The sequence below is a fragment of the Pocillopora damicornis genome, chromosome 1 (genome assembly GCF_964200805.1).
Source record: "Pocillopora damicornis chromosome 1, jaPocDami1.2, whole genome shotgun sequence".
In the NCBI taxonomy this organism is placed as follows: Eukaryota; Metazoa; Cnidaria; class Anthozoa; order Scleractinia; family Pocilloporidae; genus Pocillopora; species Pocillopora damicornis.
The window spans coordinates 18,958,244-18,983,441 of NC_142670.1; the positions used below are offsets into that span (position 1 = coordinate 18,958,244).

General features: G+C 37.5%; 1 protein-coding gene and 1 pseudogene across 1 annotated transcript in view; both read left to right on the forward strand.

Annotated features, from left to right (window-relative positions):
• The window catches only part of LOC149052507 (uncharacterized), a 53,802-nt gene extending 32,473 nt beyond the window's left edge, over positions 1–21,329 (forward strand). Inside the window, exons 3-6 of the mRNA XM_089203891.1 lie at positions 14,956–15,078; positions 19,235–19,360; positions 19,934–20,056; positions 20,259–21,329. Coding sequence (XP_089060017.1) covers positions 14,956–15,078; positions 19,235–19,360; positions 19,934–20,056; positions 20,259–21,148 — 1,262 coding nt within the window. The 3' untranslated portion in view covers positions 21,149–21,329. The remainder of the gene's footprint in view (positions 1–14,955; positions 15,079–19,234; positions 19,361–19,933; positions 20,057–20,258) is intronic.
• Positions 65–12,077, forward strand: LOC149052513 (uncharacterized; annotated as a pseudogene).
• Positions 21,330–25,198: the final 3,869 nt, after the last annotated feature.

Here is a 25,198-nt window from a genome sequence, read left to right on the forward strand (position 1 = left end):
ATCTTGGTCTTTAATTTTAATCGTAATTTATCTTACAGGAAAGGACAAGCCGGTGGTCGGGACGATGCGATTCTTTATTTCAGTGACACTTTGTATCGCGTAGGAAATTTTCGCTCAAGAATGCAAAAAGGATGAGCATGCAATTTTTGGTATGATGCTTCGAAGACACACCTTCAAGAAGTTGAAATCGTCGATTGCAGTCGAATGTAATCGAGCGTGTAACGATGATTTTCGATGTCACAGCTTCAATTACTTAATTACGGGGAAATTATGTGAACTAAACAACAGGACTAAGGAGGCCAGACCAGAGAACTTTGTACCAAATTCGGAGAGATATTATGTCAGGAGTAATAAGAAAAGAGGTGAATTTCATCGCCCAAAAGGACTTAACACCGAGTGTAAAATTTAAATTTCCTAAACTATATATTACGGGTCTTGGTTGGTGAAATTTTAGACACCATGGACAAAAGACATGATATTACTCCAAATTTACACTTTCGAAACCAAATTGTTTTCAACAAAAGCAAGTGGATAGCGTTATCCGTATTTTGAATTTCCGGGCCCCAGCTCCAAATATTTTCCCTGATCGAGAGGAGTAATGAAATCTATTATCTAACTGCACAAAGTAGGGAACAAATAACGCGCGAATAGAGTGCAAATATCCTGCGATATTGTACAGTTATTTCGACAATTGGTTATTTCCTACCGTAAAAAAACCTGTTTGAGAAGTTGGCAACAGTTGCCTACTCTTGTACCGTATTTAACAACGGTTCCATGGTTGTTAGTTAAGAGCCTTCAGCTCCTCAAATACCGGCAGCGATTAATTCAAAGCGTCATCGCTTTGTGATTGAGTCGGATGATGAAAATGAAATGTAGTTTTGGAAAGTATTTTCATATGCAAAGGGCACATCCATGTCTTTAAGAGCTTGTCTCCTGGCAGATTCAAAGCTTTGTTACTGGCGATAAATTACAAATCACTTTTCATTGATAAATGTACACTTTCGTACATGCAGCAAATGTGTACGATTTGAGAACAACAATCGAAAATAAAATTCAACTTTTAATCGTTTTGAAACCTTATGTGACAAGTTGACGGCTCAACTCGTAAAAATACTCAGCGATACTACACACCTAAACTTCTAGTAAGAAAGTTATTAGAGGGTGGAAGTACAGCTAGAAATTATCTTTGATGAAAATATTTCTTGTCCTCAGTTCCTCTTGGTTCAATTCCTGAATTTCCAGCGGAAACATGTGAAGAGATAAAGGCTAGCGAAGATGGAAAAGCGAAAAGTGGCGAGTACTGGATTTATTCCATTATAACGGGAAAAACTGCTCTGGTTTCTTGCGATATGGAACCAGAAGGTAAAAATATTCAAGTTCTTGTTGTTGCAGCTGATATGAATGCGAAAAAGTTTGTTTAAAAATTTATAGTTCTGGTAATTTAGATATAAAGCTAATGACAATAATATACACTTTTTGTTGCCTTCCAATGAAAACCTTAAAGCAACCATCATAAATAGTAGTAGAACTTACCCTCATCATTTCCCATTTGCACATATCTGTATTTATTGAGTAAAAAAAGTTATGTGTACTCTAGGATTCGGTAGACTTTCAAGGGCCAAATTCTTTCGATCATCACGGCTCGACCAAGGAACTTTAGCAAGTGATTAATTGTAAAGCATTCAGACCAAACTAGCATATGAATATGCAGCTTTTGCAGGCAAATGTGTGTTTGATGACCGTTACCATTTTAACCGACTACCATCCATACCAACAAAAAAAAGCATAAAATCGACTCATGTACGTGGCCTGCAACATTTCTGGCGCGGCACTAATTATTCCTGTCCTACCTTGTATGTGATATTTGTATCAACCTGCTAATCTATATCAACAGACATTTTTTTTTTTAAACAATTTTATTTACAAGACGATCACTTACACTACTTACAGCATTAATTACACTTACATTGAACTTGCTACTAACACTACTGATACTTATACTTACACAAATTATGCATACACTACATTACGATACATGTATTACAATACTATTAACATTAATTTAATTTACGGTTGGCGTGTTAACAAATTCAATTAAAAGACAATCACAAGTAAACATACAGGTCTCAAAAATGAAGTTAAGTATAAGTCTAACCTAAAAACAACAGCAGTATGAAAATTTAAAGTAAAAAAGCCCACGTGCGATAAAATTTCGGAAGTTCTTTTTTTGCGGTCGCGATCTCTTTTAGGATTTCAAGTTTTCCCGTGATGAACAGTAGGGAGATTTGAAAATCTAAGATGTCTCCGCAAAGGCTTGTGCAGAAAATGTGATATTTGGCTAACAATAGGCAATAATTTACGACTTGCCAATGCTTTGTCCTATAATGCCAGCCATAGAGTATGTGACTTGTGGATAACGTTATTGTTTCATTTGTTTTTTGGTGCCACCAGTCTTGAAACAGAATCCAGAAGTCGAGTATTAGTGTGCAGTTTATTAATAGGTGATGCAACGTTTGTTTTTCTGTATTGCATAGGTTGCATAAGGGGCTCTCTGAAATGCCGTCTGGGTAAAGAGTGGCGCGAGTTGGAAGCACGTTATGAATCACTTTATACTGAAGCATTATTATTTTAACTTCGTTTGTTACTTTAAATGGCATAAGATAAACGTTCTTGGTGGTAGTTTTTGTAAATCCGTGGCGTAGAATTTTGGTTTCGGCAGTGGGAGGAACAAAGACGGTGTTTAAAAGAGAAGAGTAAATAGATCTGGTTCTTAGGCTGTTTACAGTAGTGTTCGCGTGTGTGACGTTTGGAATAGGGTTTGTAAGAATAGCTTTCCAGTCTTTTGGGATTGCGTTGACCAAGCCATAGTGTGCGGTGAAAGGCACATTTAAATTAAATTTTGTGACAAATTTATGCCACTTCAAAAATTTCTGATTTTGGTTTAAAATGTCGCTTATCTTAGTAATACCGGCGTCATACCTAGTTTGGTAAAAGACAGGTTTTTTTCCTATAAGAATTTTTCTGTTATTCCACATTATTTCGTTTTTAGGATTTATTTTGGAATCGATGCCCGTTGAGATTTTAAACTCGCACCAATAATCTAACACTTTTTTGCAAAATGCATGAAGCTTATCATCGAGGTCTAGTGTGCTTGGTGTAAAGTTGCATTTTAGAAAAGCAAGACCACCATGTTTGTGTAAGAGCTGGTTAGGAATAATTTTCCAGGAGGCTTGTGAGTCATCTTGAATTCTGTTGACCCAAGCTATTTTGAGTGCTTTTTCCATGATATTGAAATCGCACATTTTCAAACCGCCATCTTTCTTTTCTCCGATTATGGTGTTTCTTTTTTTTTTAGGGGGTTTTCCTGCCCAAATAAAGTTGAAAGTTAGCTTATTTATTTCTTGAATATAGTGATCTGGAACAGGGAGCACGGAGGCTGAGTAAATTAACTTAGATATCCCAAGTGTTTTAACTATGTTTATCTTTCCACAAAGAGTTAGATTTCTCCGTTGCCAAGTGATTAGCGTTTTCTCAAGATTACGTATTTTTTCACCGAAGTTCAGTCTATTAGCACTTTCTTGGTTATGAGAAAAGTAGACACCAAGGGCATTGGCATGTTCTTTTGGCCATTTAAAACCAAAGGGTTCATCTGTTCTGTCTTTCCATTCGCCTAACCACATTGCTTCGGTTTTAGTTGTGTTTATTTCTAGGCCAGAAAGTTCTTTAAACTCATTTAAAACCTTCAATAGACTCACGACGGAATCGAGGTCACGAACAAATACAGTTGTGTCGTCGGCATATTGACTTATTTTAAGCTCATGCTTGCTGCCTTGGATACATTTAATAGTAGGATCATTTTTTATGGCTTTAGAGAGGAGTTCTATGCCGAGAACGAAGAGAACGCCAGACAAAGGGCAACCTTGCCTGACTCCCCGCTGGAGGGAGAAAAAAGTTGAGGCATGACCGTTATTCAGAACACAGCTAGTAACATTATTATAAAAAATTTTTATCCAATTTTGGATGTCGTGGCCGAAGTTGAAGAGCTGCAATGTTTCTAAGAGATAGTTCCATTCAATGGAATCAAACGCTTTTTTGAAGTCCAAGAAAATGGCAATACCTTTTTGATTTGTTTTATCTGTGTAATGTATTAGGTCATAAATTGATGAATGTGCCAGCGGTGTTCACAATTGCCACAGTTCAGCCTCATGTACCAACACTGTAGGGTTGTTCAAGTGCTCATGTAACCAGCCCTAAATAGGAGATGGAAGATCTTGCATTCCTCTCCCATCAGGTACAAAGTTGAGTCGGGTCTTCCAATGTTGCTGCTTTTGTAACTATGCTTTCACGCAGGGTAATAAACTTATTACTCAGATAGTAATCAAGCAACCAGCAACTTACTTATTTTGCTTCATTTTTGCGCTCAAGGATTTTTGTTGCGTCATATCTTTGGATTTCACGTGACCTTATGAAAATCGAAAATCCAAAATAATTAACAATAATTCACTTAAGTGGAGGAGAGTAGTCATGGATATTTAAGCGCCGAGGTAAATATCCATCACTTTAACCGACAGTGGTAATGAAGAATGTTTGAACTTCAGACAATATAACGAATATTGGTTGAAAATTAGATTTAACTTAATAGAACTTGCAAATCACTCCCGAACCAGCCAACCAGCGCACGGGAAAAGCACCATTCACTCAGGTGTTTTATACTAACCAGGGCACCAACTCCTTGGTGTTCGACGGAAGAGCACCAACCTGGCATCCCCATACTGAGATCTTAAAATTTAGTGTACAGTAGCTCACTCTCCTGGGGTTGGGCGTCCAGTATGTAGTTTTGCTTTTAGTTTTCAATTAGATGACAGTGAAATCCATTAGGCAACAACAGGGAGAGGATAGCGGATGACTCAAAAAGTAATCATGCCACGAACACTGCCGAAAATTTATTTTTTTTATTTTTTTGCGCTTGGGAACGTTTGAGACGGTTGCCTGCTCTGAAGATCTTCCGCCTTAATTCCAGAGGAAATTAAATATGCTTGTAACAACAAACGAGGAAAGTCAAAACAAGAAAAACCATTACTACTTGAATTGAATTCATGTTGTGACTCTTTGATGTGATTATGCGGCCGTAAAACTATTTCGTAACTGACTTCGTTTGTTTGGTCATTATGGCTAGATATTGGCTGCGTTTTTATCGCTTTTTTTTCCTGGAGTCAAAAACGTTAAGATTACTACACCAGGAGATTTTAATCTCTTTACTACACTAATAAGTAGCGCAGAGGTCATATATTCTATATAAATCAAATACCAAGGGTTCTACCTGGTTTGTTTCGATTTTTGGACTTACGTCAATCATTTCTACTCTGTCCATTTTAGAATGTAAAAACTATCAAAGTCTGACCGGGTCAGACAGAAAGATAACCTATGGCAATCAAAACACGGTTTGTGACAGGAGTATTCATGGTTGGTATCGTTTTGAAGGAGCAGCAGGTACAAGAATGCCTACTTCGTGTCCACCAAAACAGCGATGTAACACTCACGCATCCGGTTGGCTAAATGGTGCTCACCCCACAGTGGCTGATGGTCAGGTCACCAGGACAGTTTGCTTCCACTGGGGATCAAACTGCTGCAACTGGTCAAGATCCGTCAATGTGATAAACTGCAGCGATTACTATGTTTACTACATAACTGGCACACCCGGATGTTCCCTCCGCTACTGCAGCACAGACTAAATCGACGCTGGTTCAGAGAATTATCAATTGCTTGAGTCGTCTTTTGAACAATCTTAACTGTGATTTATATGCATTTCACTTTAGCGATATCAGATTGTGTGTTATGATTGGTCACAAATAATAATGATAATCGTGATAAATTAAAAATTAAAAAATTGAAGAAGAAGAAGGAACATTAACTAAGGGACTTGTCATTATTTATAGCCTGGTAGGTAGAGAATTTTGGAGGATCACAAGGTTTCTTAGTGAGGGACAGAGGGGAATCGGTCTTCCCCGACAGAGAATGACGGCAGAAGACTATAGAGAATTGAATGTCAGTGAACTGGAAATGACATCGGAAGGGTGGGGATCATAAAAATGTACAGAACTGCACGGAGGAGTTTCAGGTAATCGTGACTCCATGAAAGTCCTCCACTAGCAAAGCCCTTCACCCCTGCACCCGCCCCCTACCCCCGACAGATGATAAATAATGACAAGTCCCTTAAGTGTGGCTGTTTGTAAAAGTTCTCCGGTAATCCTGATGATGAAGAAGCTGGTCAATGTGTATTGGTTCTCCATACATATTTTTCTCGCGTAGTTAATATTTTATTTTACCAAGCTGAGGGATAGTGATGATTTTCAAGGGGTGAGTTTCACATGAAATCACAAGAAACTTTCGTCTAAATAATTGCACGAATTGGTACTCTGTGTTTTTGGTGGAAAAGGGTCTTCTAAATCACTTGCACTGTTTACTAATTGAAATAAACAAAAAAAACAATACCCGCCAAATGCATCCGAGAATATCCACTGTTAGGTTACCTTGACCAAATAAAACTGGGTTAGAATATCCAATTATCTTGATTCAAAATTATCATTTAGAAAACTCAAAATGTCAAAGGCAGCTTAATTAGAAACCTTTAAACTCAGTGTTTTTTTCAGTCATACTCGTGGTTTTTGTTTTGACTGCTACAAATAGGAATATTAAACATGTTTTTTTTTCCCTTTTTCATAGATTTAATTTCATTCAAAAACCTAAAAACAAAAGCAAAAAAACCGCTTTGGACATATTGTGTTGAACGAAAACGAAAACTCTATGTAAATTATAGGAGGGCCGAATTCGACGAACCTCCCATTTAAATCAAACTCTTTTCATTTTCTTCCACTCTCCGGACGGGTTTATGACATTTCAGATAGAAAGTGATGTGCCACGATTTACCGAAGCAATTTTTCGGCATAAGGTTATTCCGACACCTCCATGGGAAATTACGCGCGCCCTTATTAAGGGGTTAATTGCTGCGGAAAATTTGATATAAATTTTTCATTTAAGATGGCTTTATTAAGGCGGGGAAAACTGTAACTTTCACGATTTTTTAGGCAGGAGTAAATCAGCGCTTACCGCAAAGATTCGGAGCCAATTTCATCTAGAGACATTGAAAAATTATTCTTCTAACAATTGATTGCAAAAAAAAGTTCAGCTGCTTTACCAAACTTCAACGTTTGAAAAATGCCCTTTGAACATTCGTCTGTATTAATTGCAGTCGCTTTAGATGGAATGATCCAGTACTTGTGGCCGAGTTGCAAAGGAGAAACGCTGATTAAAGGCGTCACGTTAATTGGAAGTTTTCAAAACACTTAAAACTGACAAAAAAAGGAGAATATACTACAAAAAAAAAAAAAAAAAAAACCTACAAATGCGGGCATCCAAAGTGGGTTTCACTTACAAAAGCTAAGAGCTTTCTGTTGATATACTCATTTGCTATTTTTCCAGGACGGAGGAAATTTAAAAAACTTCTCAAAATCTCAGGAAAATGCAGTTCATGTTCTAGTCGAACATTATACAATAAAGTAATTTCCTAAGTCATTAATTTGCAGGATTATTTGGGTGAACAGTACTCAATTGTAATTTTCATTATGAAAGCCTCTTATTAGATAATGACTAATCTACTGTGTGTTATAAGATACTGACGTTGATTGGACTTGACCTGAATACCGTAGCTTTTCCTTCAAAGTCAATGGGATTCTGTACATCAATAATATTGGGAACAGGCCCTTACAATTTTATCTTCTCATTTTAATCGACAGAGAACAAGTTATATCGTCTAAATAATTCTGCCTCAACGATGTGTTTAGGACCTGCTCATTAACACGTCTTCCTTGCAAAATACTCTTAATTTGTTATGCTGAACGTTGTCTGTATGTTCAAATCCTTGACACCTTTAAAACTGTAAAACATAAAGTCTGACAATTCAAACTACTGTTTGTATAACACAAAAGAAATAAGGATTGTAATTTACTCAAAGGTATTAACGAATTGATATATATAAAACACACAGGTATGTTCCAGTGGATTGATTCCCTGAACGAAGTTATAAACTTGAGCTTTTATCTGAAGGATGATCTAATCTCTGTAAGAAAGGAAAAAAATGTATGTACAGGAAATGTAAGGATCAGGTCAGATATTTTGAAAACTTAATGTGCAGATATCACACGTAAGGACTCATGTTACGCTATATTTTCATAGGTGGTAGTACATGGACGATCTTAGTTGGTGGAATGATTAGCCTCGTTAATTCTTTCTCTGTTTGAACGTTAAATTTTCTCAGTATATTTTTATATTTTCAGGGCCATTTTGATGAATATTTTAACATGTGTAAACAAGCATACATAGATAAATTTGTAAGATTATACACTTAGCTGGTTGTACAACGCACTAAACTATACATTCAAATCGCAATTTCATGAATCATTTCCTGTCCTGTCTTTTTTTTCGTTAATCTCAGGTGCATAATTAACAAAAATCGACAGAAAATTACCGTAATTTCTTACTGAAATTATACCGCTTTCTTCAACCCAAATTAATCACAATATTTATTTTTTTCAAAATTTCTCTTAGAGAAGAGACGAACCAGTGGTAATGACGATGCGGTTCTGTATTGTAATTGCAGTGTGCTACTTTAATGAAATTTTCGCTCAAGAATGCAACAAGGATGAGCATGCCATTTTGGGCATGATGCTTCGAAGACACACCTTCAAAACTATGAAATCATCGATTGCGGTTGAATGTAATCAGGCGTGTAACGATGATTTCCGATGTCACAGCTTCAACTACGTCATTTCTGAGGAACTATGCGAACTAAATAACCGGACTAAGGAGGCCAGACCAGAGAACTTTGTGCCAAATTCTGCGAGATATTATGTTAAGAGTAATAAGGAAAGAGGTCAGTTTAACCATAGAAAACACTCATCAATGAAGTGAAACCCATCTGAACAATAGTGGCTTTGTAAAAAAGTAAGATCATAGGTGAATGACATAAATTGGTCTAAATTTATACTTTGAAGTTATTCCCACATTTAAGTCAGAAGGCAATTTCTGACCCGAAAGCCTTTTTCCATCGAGAACCATAATAAACAAAAGTGACTATTTTTTTTCTTTCACTTGCGCACTGTAATAAGACGGAAACCTGCAATGAAGTTCATGACGTCAAAACTTGCCTTCTCTCCAGTACATATATAGATTTAGTTTTATTTTTGGTGGGCAAATGGAAATTAGAATTACTTTCTGAAGAAAATGTTTTTCGACCTCAGTTCGTCTTGGTTCCATTCCGGAATTTCCAGCGGATACATGTGAGGAGATACAACGAAGCGAAGAGGGAGAAGCGACCAGCGGCGAGTACTGGCTTTACTCCATCACAACGAGAAAAACTGTTCTTGTTTCTTGCAATATGGAAAGAAAGGGTGACAAAACTGAAGTTTTTTTTGTTCTTGTAGTTGATGTGGATGGGAAAATTTAATTCTTGTGATTTACAGGTAGAGTAATTGATTTGTTGTGCACTGTTTGTCTCCTTTCGATGAAATCCTTGTCACAACCGTCAAATATAGCGGTAAATGTCATGTTGTTTTCTCATTTGTCCATGTCTGTATTACATCAGTTATAAAACTTGGGAACACCCTAACCAAAGTAAGGATACAGCAGACCTTCGGAAGCCAATTTTATTATTTTTTTTTTTTGCACTAATTATTCAGCCCATCAAGTGTTCATGGCCAACTAGAACCTGTCAAAACGAATTAGAGATACTTTTTGCGGCGAAACATCTTATAAACGGCAGCTTTTCAATTTCAGTCGCATAAAAATTTCCTGATTTCGATCGCATGTGCAGATCTCTGCAATCGGTTTGGGTGTAAAACTGGACGAAAGTCCAAGAAAGATAGCTTGGCAGAGAAGAAATTCGACACAAAAAGGCGAAAAAAGGCATCTGAAACAAACAAAGGTTCGTGGTTTGAGGAATTTTGGCTGATGGCACTCGATCGAAAAGTTTTACCGCGGCTGCTCGAGCCGTGTGAGACTTGAAATTGCCCATAAGCAGAGTTCAACAAGATCTTTCAGGTGCAACTTGTAGGTGGTGTTCTACGAAACATATTTTTGCAAATGTCTCCTGGGCCTTTGCAGGTTGCCCCTGTGTTTCTATTGGGGGTCGGCATTTCTAGTGGTCAGGGTGTTCAAGTAGTTTAACATATGGTCACCTAAGGAAGTGAAAGGCATTAATAACAAATATTGAAAAAAAAAAAGAAAGCAAACAAAGATTCTCCGTTTTTATACAAGTGTGTGCATTTTCAATAAATTTTTCAAGCGTGAAAATGTAACGGATCGCCTTGAAATGTTTTAAACTTCGATTTCTCGGTGATGAAATACGTTGTAGCTGTAAGGATTTTTAGATTTCTAAGGGATTGCATATTTGTGCCCCTAACAGACAAAGAGGCACAGGCAAAGAAGGACTTATTACCTGACCATCTTGCTGTTTGCAACCAGTTAATGTCAATTTATACTTTTCATGGATGGTATATTTGCTTACATTCCACAGATATTGCATTAATTGCACAATCTAATTCTTTTAACCATATTTTTATACAGAGGTTAATTTTACGGTGAATGGGAGAAAAGGACGCTTTGGCACTGTACAGACGTTTACAAATCCACGGACCACCCGCTATCTCATCAAAGCTTGGGGCGCTCGGGGAGAGATTGACTGACTGACTTGCCAACTGATAAACTTATTACTTTTTAACATTTTGATGTCAGTTTACATTTTTCATTGTTTTTTTTTTTGTCAATTATAGTAGACGATCTAGTTTCTTTTTATTTCTGCTGCTAGCTGGATTTGGAGCCGGTGGAAGAAGAGGACGCTTCGGCAGTATACAGACGTTCACTGTTCCACGGACCACCCGCTATCTCATCAAAGCCTGGGGAGCTCGGGGAGGAACACATTCATACGATTATGGAGATTATCCAGGAACATATTATGGTGGAAAGGGAGCGTTTAAAGAAGGGAAGTTTAGACTGAATAAGGGAACAGTGTTAAATATTGTGGTGGGACAAAGAGGAGGGGATTCAGTGGAGGTTAGAGGAGGACAAAGCACCAGGCAGACTGCAGCTCAACTTGGAAAATCTGTGGAGGACAATGCTGGCACTGGAGGAGGGGGAGGAAGTTTTGTTTACACTACAGATAATGTTCTGTTGCTGGCTGCAGGAGGAGGAGGAGGAGCCTCGGGTGGGTATAACGGTGTGGATGGTCAGGCGGGATCAAGTGGCACCAGTAGCGTGGGGAAAGAATCGTCACAAGTTCGAAATGGAGGTACAGATGGGCAGTCAGGTCAATGCAACAGAGTTGGCGCTAGCTATCATGGAGGAGTGGGTGCAGGTTGGTTTGGTCAAGGTTGCACCAGACTAGGATCCTCCCATGGGGAAAGAGGTGGATCACGTACTCAAGGCTGGATCGGAGGCCAAGCCGGAAGTATGAATAGCGGTAATAACGGGGGCCCTGCACCAGGAGCAGTTGGTGGGTTTGGAGGCGGGGGAGGTGGTTCAGAAGATAACGGGGCATCAGGGGGAGGTGGTGGGTACTCTGGGGGAGGTAGTGGTACTCATGCGAAACAAGCCGGAGGTGGAGGAGGCTCGTACTGTAGTGGAAAAGATTGTTCCGGTTTGACTGGTGGGAATTCGAACCACGACGGAGTTGTGCAAATTTTGGAATTGATGAGCTGAATTAAAAAAACTGAATATCAAATAATTCATTTCGTTTTTCAAACAGTTGCTTTGTGTACCAAAAAATAATTGTTTCAGGTCTGATTGGAACGTTTTTATCTATATCCCAGTCTAGTTCCTAACTTCAGTATCTTTCTGATTTCAAATCTCATCGATTTTAATCCTACTTTTGCGGAGGAAAAATAAAATAAACAAATCTCTATTCCCATTTCTCGGTCGCCCTTAGGCCTCTCGGAAAGAGATTACGAGGGCAATCGGAAGTCTACTTTTTGAAATATTAACAGCACCATTATTTAGGTGAACAACACTGAACTGTAAGTTTTAAAATGAACGGCTTCATATAATCACTGATTTACTGCGCCTTACAAGATATTCTGGATAATCAGACTTGACCTGTAAACCGTAGTTTATTTACTGAATACATCGAGCTTCTGTCCATCAATTATTTGGAGAAAGGACCTCGCAGTTTTATCTTCTCATAGTTGATTATCAGCAGGTTATGAGATCATATCGTTCAATGAAATCTAACCGTCATCGATCTGTATAAGATCTGCTGATTGACCAATCATTCCCAGAAAATATTGTTATTTCATGTTGTTGGCTATTGTCTAATTATTGCAAACCTCGACAGCGACGAAATTTTAAGAAATAAAAATATTATTCTGAAGTGTACAGCGAAAACTAATAATCAAACACTTGTTTACAAACACACGGGAAAGTGAAACTAAGAAATTAAAGTGTGCATGTGTCTTCTTTTGTAATCTATCTCAAGGTAAATAAACTAGTGTAATGCAATGAAAACAGTTTCCTACCTGTGGCTTGATTCCCTGAACAAAGTTATGAACAGTTCCCGCTCGTACGGGCGCTATCACATCGCTTGGATAGAAAACGAGGTATGTACAAGATATGTAAAGTTGCAGGTTAGTTATTTTTGAAAGTTTCCTTGAAAACAGTACAGCTTTAGGCGCATTTTTCGCAGCACATTTGACTGGTCATTTATTTTCTTACGCTGTTCAAACATGGAATAATTATTAATGATATTTCTATTTTAGAGGGCCTGTCGAGTTTTCCAAAATAATAGTCCTGACCTTTAAGACCATAAGGGAAATGAAGTTTTAAGCACTGTTTTTTTTAATCATGTAAGTTACTGATCTTACGCCTTAGTCAGGGGATATAATGGCGACCTGTATGATCAAAACTTAACATTGTACCTTACTTTCTCGAGAGGATTATTTTCTTTTTCTTTGGTTCTTTTTTCTTCGAAGAGATGGGGACATAAAAGAAACCAACCTGAATTTCTTGGCTGCATTTCAATGAAATTGTTTGTTTTTTTTATTGTATCGGGCAAATATGTCTCAAGTCCCTATCACTTCAACTCATTTAGGATAAATTTAATGATTGTAATGGGTTAGAAACGACTTCTTTGAAAGAGAAAAATATTTATAATATAGAGAGAAGCAGGATAACATCTAAAGGCTAAGATGCTTGCAGAATGAACCTGATGTCAAAAATTCTCTTTTATCTTTTTTCTTTTGATATAATTGATCTGACAAATATTGAAAAGGATCTCAATAATGTATCAGTACTTCCTCCTAAGAGAGATGGAAAAGTCTAATCTTCTTTTGTCTTCTGTATTTATCTCGTAAACGTTCGCGTAATTCAATTGTACACATTGATATTGGATTGAATTAATAAGTCAACAAGAGACTATCACATTCCACGGAGACAAGTTTTAAGAAAATGACACTGTTTAAAAACACAATTTGTACTTACCTCTAAGTTACGGTAATGGTGCACTTTAACAGTAAATAATCTGGTTATGCTTTGCCAAGTGAGAAAGTCGCCGTCCAAGAGCATGCGTATCTATTTTTTAATGGAAAGAAAACATCCAACCTCGACAATTATAATGGATGTTGCAACACACACACGGGCATAATAACTGCATCTTAAGTGTTACTTTCTCTCGCTATACCTGATTTTATCCTTTTTCCTTTTTTATCTTCATTCTCAGTGAACAATTGTGAGCATAATGAAAATACGTATATATATATGTATACATACATACATATATATATATATAATTTCCTCGCTTATGATTGGCTTTAAAAAACTCCAATTTTTCCAATAATTCAATTGTCAAGTTTTACCAGAAGTTTTATTATCAGACAGATTAATAAGCCAATCACATTCAAAGTTGTTTTTAAATCAATCAATCACAACCTTGGTTTCAATCATCATAACAACGGTTAACAGACTCCTGAATTGTGGGTTTCTTGGCAATATCTTTTAGAACACTGGTGTCATTCTGTTTATGCAAATTTTTCCTTTCTTTCATAACTTGGCCATGCTCTTTTTCTCGGTAATTGTAATTTTTATGATTAATTAGTGATAAGACTTCGTGTCGTCCAATTAGGTCTGAGATGATACTCGTGCTAAACAAATCGGACTCACGCTGCGCAGTCGTCCAATTTTGTCATCACTCATATCATTTTTGAATGAATTGAACTCCGCTTAGCCTCAATACCATTATTAATCGATAAACATACTTTAATTCTTTATCACGTCCAAGGAAACCTCTGGTTTTTTTTAAATTTTGAATTACCTCAAATTCTTCCAACAAAAAAGGACGAGCTAGTGATTCTGCATTGCAGTTGCACTGTACTGCGTTTATGAAGTTCTCGCTCCACAATTATATTTATATAGTTAGGTAGATGTAACTACCTTTACTCTTCTCATAGAAAAAGCTGTTGAAAGAATAAATGAAAGGGACAAAAGAAGAGTACAGTAGCTGCTATCAAAATTTCCAGAGTCTTTGTTTCACTTTCGCACGATTTTGCGTGGTCAAGTAGACAGGTTTTGCATCGAAATAGGTGTCTGAAAATAAAACAAAGGGAAAAAAAATCACACACACACAAAAAAAAACCATCCCAGGCGATAAGTCTTATGTTACCTAGTCCCATAACTATTCAGGGAGAATATTACTAAGAAATAAATTTCAATGCCATCACTCGCCAGTTACAACATAGCTACGTGCTTATTCACTTGTTTTTGTTTTGATATAGTTTTTTTCTGGTTTTTTTTTTTTTTTTTTTTTTTTTTGGTATAACGATGAGAGCCTAAATAATAATTTTTCTGGAAAAACGTATGTGGCTCAACATGTTTTTCACCACCGTAAAAGTTCGTGCCACTAAAATTTATTTACAGATGCTGACGAATACAACGCTTCCATACCTCTTTATGAGGAAAACGGCAACTGCAAAAGCAAACCAGGATCGTATCGTTGTTCTTGCAAAACCGGTTTTTGTGGAGATGAACAAACTTACACAGGTTAAAGAGAAATAACCAACCTACATTTTTCATTGGAAGCACCACCACCTCATATGATCAATTCGAAAATGAACTAAGATGTCTAATCTTTCCTCAGGCAAAGCCACTTACAATTTTAGAATTGAAGCATGTGACAATTCCAGAACTACTCTTAGGGCCTGTTTTAGGGAGTTAGGGGACCTCATGTAAAAGAGGTAACCCGCTCAGCCATATTCGTTTACATACAATCTTACAACCTCGGGATCCCGGGATGAAGTTTTTCGAGGTTGTCAGCGCGATTGCAAATGTAACATAAAAGCGACCCCACCTGCGCTGTTTACTCCACTTTGAAATGTTTACATGGCTAATTACGATCCTGACTGCCAGAGTTACCCTACTTAGCACACCAGGAATCCGCCTTGGTGGGTAACCCCATCTATCAAGTAAAGATAAAAAATTAGTATGGGATTACATGGAAAGGCCGATTAATTCCCCAATGACGGTTACCTCACCGACCTGATTGCGCCCACCTCCATATAAACATGCCATTACTGTTCCTCTTCATTGTATCATGTGTATCAACTTTCTCATCTATGCCAACAGATACTAATAAATAAATGTGCCAGTGGTGCACATGATTGCCACGTTTCAGCCTCATGGACCAACACTCTTGGATCCTTTGGCTGCTCACGTAACCTTCCGCACGAATTCGAAGGGGATGGAAGATCCAGTAATCTCCCATCAGGTAGGAAGACAATTCGAGTCTTTTATATGCAAGTATTGCACCTCAATCCTGCTGCTGTTTCTATAGCTACTCTTTCATACTGACTATCGTTGTCTGATTAATTTGAGCAGCGCAGATATGCTAACTTGATTGACTGAAAAATGAATAGCACCTAGAAAAAACCAATATATTACAACAGTTAACTCGGCGAAATGCGAGACAGCAGCGCGCTTATGACGCGTTCTATCCACCTACACAGGCATAGCGTATTAACTGTCTCTTTCACTGCCCTAGTACACTGTCCAATTACAAGTGCTCAAATCGGGCTGGTGATAAACAGTCACGTTCAAGAATTTTGTTATAGTTATGATTAGAAGTGTAATTTTTTGGTGCTATCCATTCGTCATAAAATGATCAGTAATTGGCTTCGCTTGTATTGTCAAGATCGCTGAGAACATAATTGTTTTGTCTACGTGTATTCCTGAATGACAACCATTGAAACTGTTACACCATAGAATTACATATACGTAATGTACTAAGTAACAGATTTTCAAGCAAATATTGAGGATATGGCCAACATTTCATTTCGAGACTTCTCTTTTCGGTTTTCTTGTTTTGTTTTTGTTTTTTTGTGTTGATTCTGTCTGTCTTTAATTCTTTTTCGTTTCACCTCTCATAATTCTTTATATTTTCGCATTTTTTTAGAATGTCAAAATTACCATAGTCAGACTGGGAAAGACAGAAAGGTAACCTACAGCAACAAAACACGGTTTGCGACAACGGACCAAAGGGTTGGTATCGTTTTGAAGGAGCAGCGGGGACAAGAATGCCTACCTCATGCTCTCCAACACACCGATGCAATTCTCAATTACCTGGCTGGCTAAGTGGTGCGCATCCCACACAAGCTGATGGTCAGGTCACCAGGACGGTTTTTTTCCACTGGCATTCAGACTGCTGCTACAAATCAATTACCGTCAAAGTGAGATGTTATGTTTACTACATAAATGGCACATCCTGGTGTCACCTCCGCTTCGGGAATAGACTCAATCGATGCTGGTCGGAAAAATTGGGAATTTTGTGTAATCGTTTTAAAAATTGGTTACATCTATGTGTATTATACTTTAGTACTCTTACAGATAGTAAACGCTCTGTGTTGGTCATGATTAGCCCCGTATTAAAATAAATAAATAAATAGATAAAACAAAACAAAGAAAAAAGGGAAAAAATAAGGGAAAGAATCAATTAGATTTGTGTTGTTGATATTAAAAGTTTTCTCGAAGGTGAGAAAGAAAGTGATTAGGAAATTTGCAATGCCACATTATTATTTTTTTCTGCTCTTTATTTTCAGAATCTTAGTGGGGTGTAATGTATCATATTTAATTGACGGTTTGTCTAGTTATATCTTGGAGGATTTCTTTACCTGAAAGGTGAGCCCTCTTATGGTTATTACTTTTTATACGGTAGTGTCCTGTACACGCACTTAAAACAATTTAAACTTCAGGATTGGCACAAGATGAATGAACAGTTTGAAAGGTGTTACAGAATGAATGTTACAAAGAAAATTAAGCGGCTGGGAATAAATGCATTTTAAACCTGGGCCTGTGTAATTGTTGTTTATATTCAAACCTGCTTCTCATCAAAATTATAATTTGGTTGTATATTGCCATTAACCGAATTTGAAGATTTTTAGTTACTTCTGTTATTATTATTATTATTATTTTCGGATAATATAGGGAAAATTGAAAATGCTACGAATGTGGACCACGCTTGTTTCAAGTTGGAAGTCCTGACGGGCATAACACATACAAACAATATATATGACATTGGGCCAATTAAGAGAGTGAGACTTCTAACTGTTTTGTTTTGTTTGTATTTCGTGTTTATTCTTGTTTAATTTAATTTCCCTTTTTTATTTTTACAAACTCACTTTAAGGTTTCCTTAATATCATAATCCAATTACAGATTGGAAAGAAAATGTTCCCTATGACGACTTTGCACTCAGTAATTAGGTGAAAGCAAAATGTGTAAGCTTCTGGCAGGTAATTACTGTTGTGTAATACCTTGAGAATCTGGCCACTATTTCAAGATTATCCGAAGCCAAGAGAGATTGTGTATCCTCCCTTGTCGGCGCTTAAATTCTCAATTATTTCGCAACCACCTGTCACACAACTAATCCACTGATATGGACCAAAAAAATGGATGAATGGTCTTCCTATTTGGCAATATCGAACACTTCTAAAATAAGCTGGAACTTCCGACATTGTTTTGTGCAGGTGCTGGCGAGATATTTTACACTGATTTCTATCCAGTGAATCCAGTGCTCAAAATTTTAGTATTGTAGAATTCGCCTCGAGTCCGTAAGGAATTAAGTTTGTACCGATAACCGTCTTCTCTATTTAACCAAATTTGCTTTTGTCTATTAGGGCTGTGCAAACAAGCACTGATGTTACTGAGCTATTTCTGTTTCATCACTCTTTCGGCGTTTAGCCAGCTGTTTCAAGGAGGCGATGCAGGACAATGTCGAAGTGAATACTCCTCAACCTTCCAAAGGATGTTAATTGGACACACTTTCAGGAAATTAAAGGCGATCTCCCCCATTGAGTGTTGGCAGGCTTGCAAACTCGACTCGCACTGTGAAAGTGTCAATTACGTCTTTTTCCAGAACATATGTGAATTGAATAATGGAACCCGGGAAAACAGTCCCACAAATTTCATTTCTGACACTCAAAGATATTATTTGGGCCGAGGTACGTTATGAAGCTTACTTTGCAAAACCAGAATTACGGGCCTATGTGAGAGCTAAGATAAAGTTTGGCTTGAAATTGCTGGAATTTCAAGTCTACCTGCAAACTCCGAGCAAAATACTCGAGGCCTACTGCAAAGTTTGTTCTTAAGAATTCATATTCTTAGGGATTCTCAGAAGTTCCAAGAATACTAGGAATCTGGTTCTCGTAGGAAGTGTATGAACATTTATCACTTGGCCGAAACTTTGAATTTGAGCTAAGAAAACTTTAACCAATTTACAGCACAATCAATTTTTTTCTTGGTTAAAATCATTTCTCAAGCAGTATATCTTTGCAATCTTGGAAAACTTTTAGTTCGCTAACGCCATCAAATGGCATTCGACATTTCTACAACACGAAAAAATTAAGAGTTACTCCTCTGTTTTCATTCGATTTGATCACTATTTAGGATTTAATTAACTGCATCGTGGTAGGAGTAAATGGCCCAAAAAAGACACATTTTATCACGGGCACCATCATCTTCGTTACTGCTATTGTTATCACTATCGTAAACTTTTTGCTATTTTGGTATTTTGAGAAGCGATGCGGTCAGTAGGTAAGGTACAATTGATGATTTTTATAATACCCTCTGCCTAAGCCCTTTTTATTCTCAATTTTATCCGTACTATCATCATTATCATTATCATTTCTACTATTATGACTCTCCAAGACTTTTACGAGTGCAGAGCTTCTATTGGGGTGTGTAGTAATGTCAATGCCGAATGCCGGAACACTTTCGGCTCTTATCGCTGTTCCTGTAAAACTGGTTTTACTGGAAATGGAATTACATGCACAGGTAAACAATCCTAGAGACTCTATTCGTATCGTTGACTGGATTTGAATCTCATAACAGATTGTCACACTTGAGTTCTTTACATGGATACACGGCTAATGGTCGTGATTCGAAGACTACTGAACGTAATGCCATGGGGAAAACAGGTAATTTAGTGTTAACAACTAAGTTGAAAATGTAAATTAGCCACCGTAAATGGTAAAAAAGCTGACATTTCGAGCGTTAGCCCTTCGTTAGCCCTTCCAATCGCTCTGACAAAGAGATAACGCTCGCAACATCAGCTTTTTTACCCATTACGGTGGCTAATTTACGTTTTCAACTTAGTTGTTAACACTAAATTACCTGTTACACTCTCCCACCGAAGCAGCACCACAGTTTCTTTAGAAACTTACCCACTTTATTCATTTGCCATGGAGAAAAATTGACTCATATTTACGATCTTCCTTCGAAAGTTACAAAATTTGTCACAAAAGGAAGCAAAAAAAATTTGTCTTCCTATGAGGAAGTGAGCCCTTGTTGTAATTTCCTAAAATAGTCTAAGAATAAAGTGAATCCTGATATCTTCTTTTTTCACAGATAACGACGAATCTGTCGCTTCCCCATTTTTGTGTGATACCAACGCCGTTTGTCATAACACCCCTGGCTCTTATCGTTGTGCCTGCAAAATTGGATTTTTTGGAAATGGACAAACTTGTGAACGTAAGAATGTTTGGATTGTGAGGGAGGGCTTATCTTTCCAGACAAAGAGGCAAACAGACAGAAGGAATAATTACTTGACTGACTGACTTGCCAACTGTTAAATTTATTACTTTTTAACATTTTGATGTCAATTTACATTTTTCATTGTTTTTTTTTGTCTTGTATAGTAGACGATCTAGTTTCTTTTTATTTTTGTTGCTAGCTGGATTTGGAGCCGGTGGAAGAAGAGGACGCTTCGGCAGTATACAGACGTTCACTGTTCCGCGGACCACCCGCTATCTCATCAAAGCCTGGGGAGCTCGGGGAGGAACACATTCATACGATTATGGAGACTATCCAGGAACATACAATGGTGGAAAGGGAGCGTTTATAGAAGGCAAGTTCAGACTGAATAAGGAAACAGTGTTAAATATTGTGGTGGGACAAAGAGGAGGAGATTCGGTGGAGGTTGAAGGCGGACAAAGTACAAGCCAGACCGCAGCTCAACTTCGAAAATCCGTGGAGGACAATGCTGGCACTGGAGGAGGGGGAGGAAGTTTTGTTTACACTACAGATAATGTTCTGTTGCTGGCTGCCGGAGGAGGAGTGGGTGCGTCGGGTGGGTATAATGTTGTGGATGGTCAGGCGGGATCAAGTGGCACCAGTAGTGAGGGGAAAGACTCGTCACAAGTTCGTAATGGAGGTACAGATGGGCAGCCAGGTGAATGCAATAGCGAGAGCGCCAGCTACCATGGAGGAGTAGGTGCAGGTTGGTTTGGTCAAGGTTGTACCCGACTAGGCTCCTGCCATGGGGAAAGAGGTGGATCACGTGCTCAAGGCTGGATCGGAGGTCAAGCCGGAAATATGAATAGCGGTAATAATGGGGGCCCTGCACCAGGAGCAGTTGGTGGGTTTGGAGGCGGGGGAGGAGGTTCAGAAGATAATGGGGCATCAGGAGGAGGTGGTGGATACTCTGGGGGAGGCAGTGGTACTCATAAGCACCAAGCCGGAGGTGGAGGGGGCTCGTACTGCAGTGGTGAAGACTGTTCAGGTTTGTCTGGTGGGAACATAAAAGATGACGGTGCTGTGCAAATTAATGAATGGCTGGGCTGAGTTCAAAACTAGTTGACTACCATATTTGGTTTTCTTAAACACATTCTTTCCATAGCAGAAAACAGTAGTCATAGTAGTAATTGGAGCACTTCATCTAACTTCCAGTATAGTTCCTGTTTTCATGTTTGTTTCAGACTTCAAACCTAATCACCTCAAATCTTTTTATACAGAAAAGAAAAAGAAAAAGCAAAATTACTTCCCAGTTTCACACCTTTAGGCCCCTCAGGTAGCTTTTAAGAGAACTGTTTGATTGACTGATTTATACCAACTATATATAAAACCTGAGAGATTTTCTGTTAAGGTTTAAATCGATTAAAAAAGAAGAATAACCTTGCAGAGTGTATACGTGTTGTTTACTAAAACACACTGTAACATATTTGCTTGTCCTTTTTATAGACGGATTATCTCTATAACGACGAGAATGCCAAACTCTATTCGCTAATTTTGAACTTTCCACTTTGCGTTTGGTTTGTAACCTGATACGATGAAACTTATCGAAGAGGGGCTTGATCATTACCGCCTACTTAGTAAGTCATGCAAACGTTGCGAGTGATAAAGTTTATGCAACGATTCAGGAGAACAAAGGATCTTTTCGCTTCCAATTGTTTTAAAACTTAAAACCGTTTATGTAGGAGGTAAATGAAAGAAGTTTAAACGGCCAAAAACATGTCTTGGTTGATTTTTCAGAATTTTGCAAATGAATTCTGACACTAGCGCATTGGAGGAAACGCATTGATTTGCGTTGTTTTCAAGATGTTGGTAGATGAAAGCTAGTGACTATCAGTGACCTAATTGGTGTAAAAACTTTCCACTGTTATGCTTTTCCAGCCCGATTTACGCCTACATTTTAAGAATTCTTTCGCACACGTTGTTAGATTTTTGGTATGCAAATTGTGTTCGAAGCTCTGATCGCGCTGTTATGGCTAAGATTTCATGTAAAGTTTGCATATTTTATTTATACTCTGACTGAATAAATCCCGCAACTTGAAGCAAGAGAGAATTCCGTGAGCTGTATTATTGCAGTCTCAGGGGTTTAGCCAAAAAAAATCAAGTTTAGCTTATAACGACACAAAAAAAGAGAATTGGAGAGCAACTTAACTATTTCAGAGACACATGTCTTAAACCATTCTTTTATGCCTAAAAAAAAGGGAAACTTTTTTCCCGACGGGAATTTGAGAGGCACTCTCTTAGCGAGAGCGACACTGAACCACATGGCTTCAGTGAAGCCATGTTTTCTAAAAATGCACCTTAAAGTCTCCTTGAAAACTTGGTGAGAGTAACCCAGAGTTAGCAACTTGAAATCTTAAGAAAACAGTTTTGTAGGCTTTTTCTTCGTGCGCTTGCATTTTTACTGAGTTTCAATATTATCTTTTTTTCTTTTTATGCCTATAATTATTGAAACGTATACAAGAAGGATCCCTTAGAATAGTAAGTGAAAGATGGAGATAACTGCCGGTGGGGAAAACTAACAAAATTATCTATTTTAGTACACATCATTTAATCTAATAGCGTCTCTGTGGCGGGCTGTTAGACATCTTTCATATATCAGAATGTGATTGGCTATCATGTTTCAAGGAAGTTTAACGTAAAATTGCTGGTACATCGCAGTCAACAAAGTGCTGTTAAACTTCTCGATTTTCTCGACAGCTACAAAACATCGAAATCGGCTGGATTTTGAGAACATGAGAGTTTTTCTCCACTTGTTCTTCACCTCTGTGGTCCTCTCCCACGGCCAAGTTCTATCCTGCCCAGATGGTGGGTTTCAAATCTTTCATTTGTGGATAAGAAACTTTTATAGTTCTCCTTTCAAATTTTCAGCCATAAAAGTTACAAGATTAAAAAAGGGAACGCGAATTCTCAAGGACTGAAATACATAAACTCTAGCATATACATGTAAGGGCCTAATATAACAAAATAGCTACATAATTTACAGTCCAAATCAATGCGTTGTTATGTTGCATTCACTCAAAAAAATTTTCGATTCTTTTTCACTACATGCGAACATATTTTGGCAAAGTATTTTAAGTTATGACTGAACAATCCTCTCACTCAATTCTGTAACTAATCATGTTTTTCGCTGCTTACAGTCTTGTATTCTTTTGAAACACTCATATAAAAATAAACTAAAGTTCTGCTAAGGTCATCTAAAATTAAAAACAAGGTTTTCGCTATAAAGATCCTATCCTTATAAAAAGCCGTGCACTCAAGGAAAGAAAAATTGATGTATTAACTGTTTAGAAATGAATGTTTTTTATTCCCTTATTTTTACATTCTCTCGTGGAATAAGAATCTTTCTTTGGGTACATAATTATTCGCTGGTTTCATATTTAGTTAACATGTATATATATATATTTTTTTTTTTCCTTTTTATTTAAGGTAACTTTAGTACTAAAGTTTTCCACCCTGAAATTATCCAGATATGTGTTAAAAATAGACCAAAACGTTTGTGTTGTAGCATGTTAGAACTCTGAATTCGATGCTCATTTCCCTCGTTATAGCACTCCTGCTGTATTTTGTATTGTGCGATATTTGAAGCCTGATGGGTAAGTTAAATCATTGAAATGCAGGGAAAGCAGTTATGTTTTCAATAATGCAAACGGAGTACTGACTGCGAATAAGCGGGCATATTAAAACCTCTCTCTCTCGAAAGGTGGCTAATTGATATGAAAGATGGAAAAACAAAACAGAACAAAACAAAATATAAATCGCAATGTAAAATTAAGTATGGTTTGTGCTTAGCGCGTGCATGTCGTAAAATGGATGCACCAATGAAGTTTGCAGAGCACGAAAAAAGTGAGTTGCTTGAGGTAAAGCCAAGAGCAAGCTTCTCGAGTGTTCTCTAAACTTCCTTTGTGGATCCATAACACGATATTTACTCGCTAATAGCACCAACCAATTATTTTATAACAAAGCGGATATATCTTGCGCACGAAAATAAATTGTTAGTATAATTGAGTCGGGTTTACCCGGTAATCGCTTACTTTCAGAAAACTATATATAAAAACGCAAGACGAAAATGATCAATAAATACTTAGAGACCAAAGCTTAATTCAAAGAAGTGCTGAATTTGCTGCTTAGAAGCGGCGGAAAAGGAATGAATTCCTTGCATTTACGACACCCGCGTAATTGGTCCAGCATGCTGGAATTGTTTTTGTTTTTTTTTTGGTTTTATTATTTTTTTTACAAGAATTTACGGCCAGAATGTGTGGCTTTGTGTTGAAAATTTGAATTTTTTTTTTTAACCAAGTATTATCCAGCATATTTACTATTCATATTGAGCTTCGAAAAGTGCATCTCAATCGGGATGGAACAGAAAAGAAAATCTTGAGAGTTTTGAAACCACTCGGATTGGGTAGACGGGTACCTGCTGAGGTGAATTGCAAACCTTGAGTTATGTATGCTCGGCCATGCCTACGTCGAGAAAACATGAAGGCTCATTAGGAGTTAGTGGAACTTGCAACGCGCGCATTCTTACAATAACTTTGATAATAAATTATGATTTAAAATAATGTAAAAAAGTTGGCAATTCATGATTGAAACGTCTTACCTATATCATAACATTAAACGTTAATTGCAGTTTTCTGAAGACGAATTTTTCATCGGAGTTTGGGCTCATCAATGCAACTCTTCGCAACTTTTGGAGGTTACAAAATCCTTTTCTAGCGGTCTTTCAGGCTCGAAAAAACCTTAACCGATGCCAGTGTTAATACAACTCGATCTCCGGTAACACAGTGAATGTGTGAATGAATGGGGCTCACGATTCAACGTCAAATCGTGAGCCCCAAAAAACTATATTCAAACCTGCTTCTCATCAAAATTATGAATGGGTTGTATATAGCCATTAACCAAATTGGAAGATTTTATTTTATTATTATTATTATTATTATTATTATTATTTGCAGATAATATAGGGAAATTCAAAATGCTACAACCGATGTGGACCACGCTTGTTCCGAGTTGGAAGTCCTTACAGGAATAACACATACAAACAACATATATGACACTGGACCAATTAAGGGAGTGTAACTTCAAACTGTTTTCTTCTGTTTG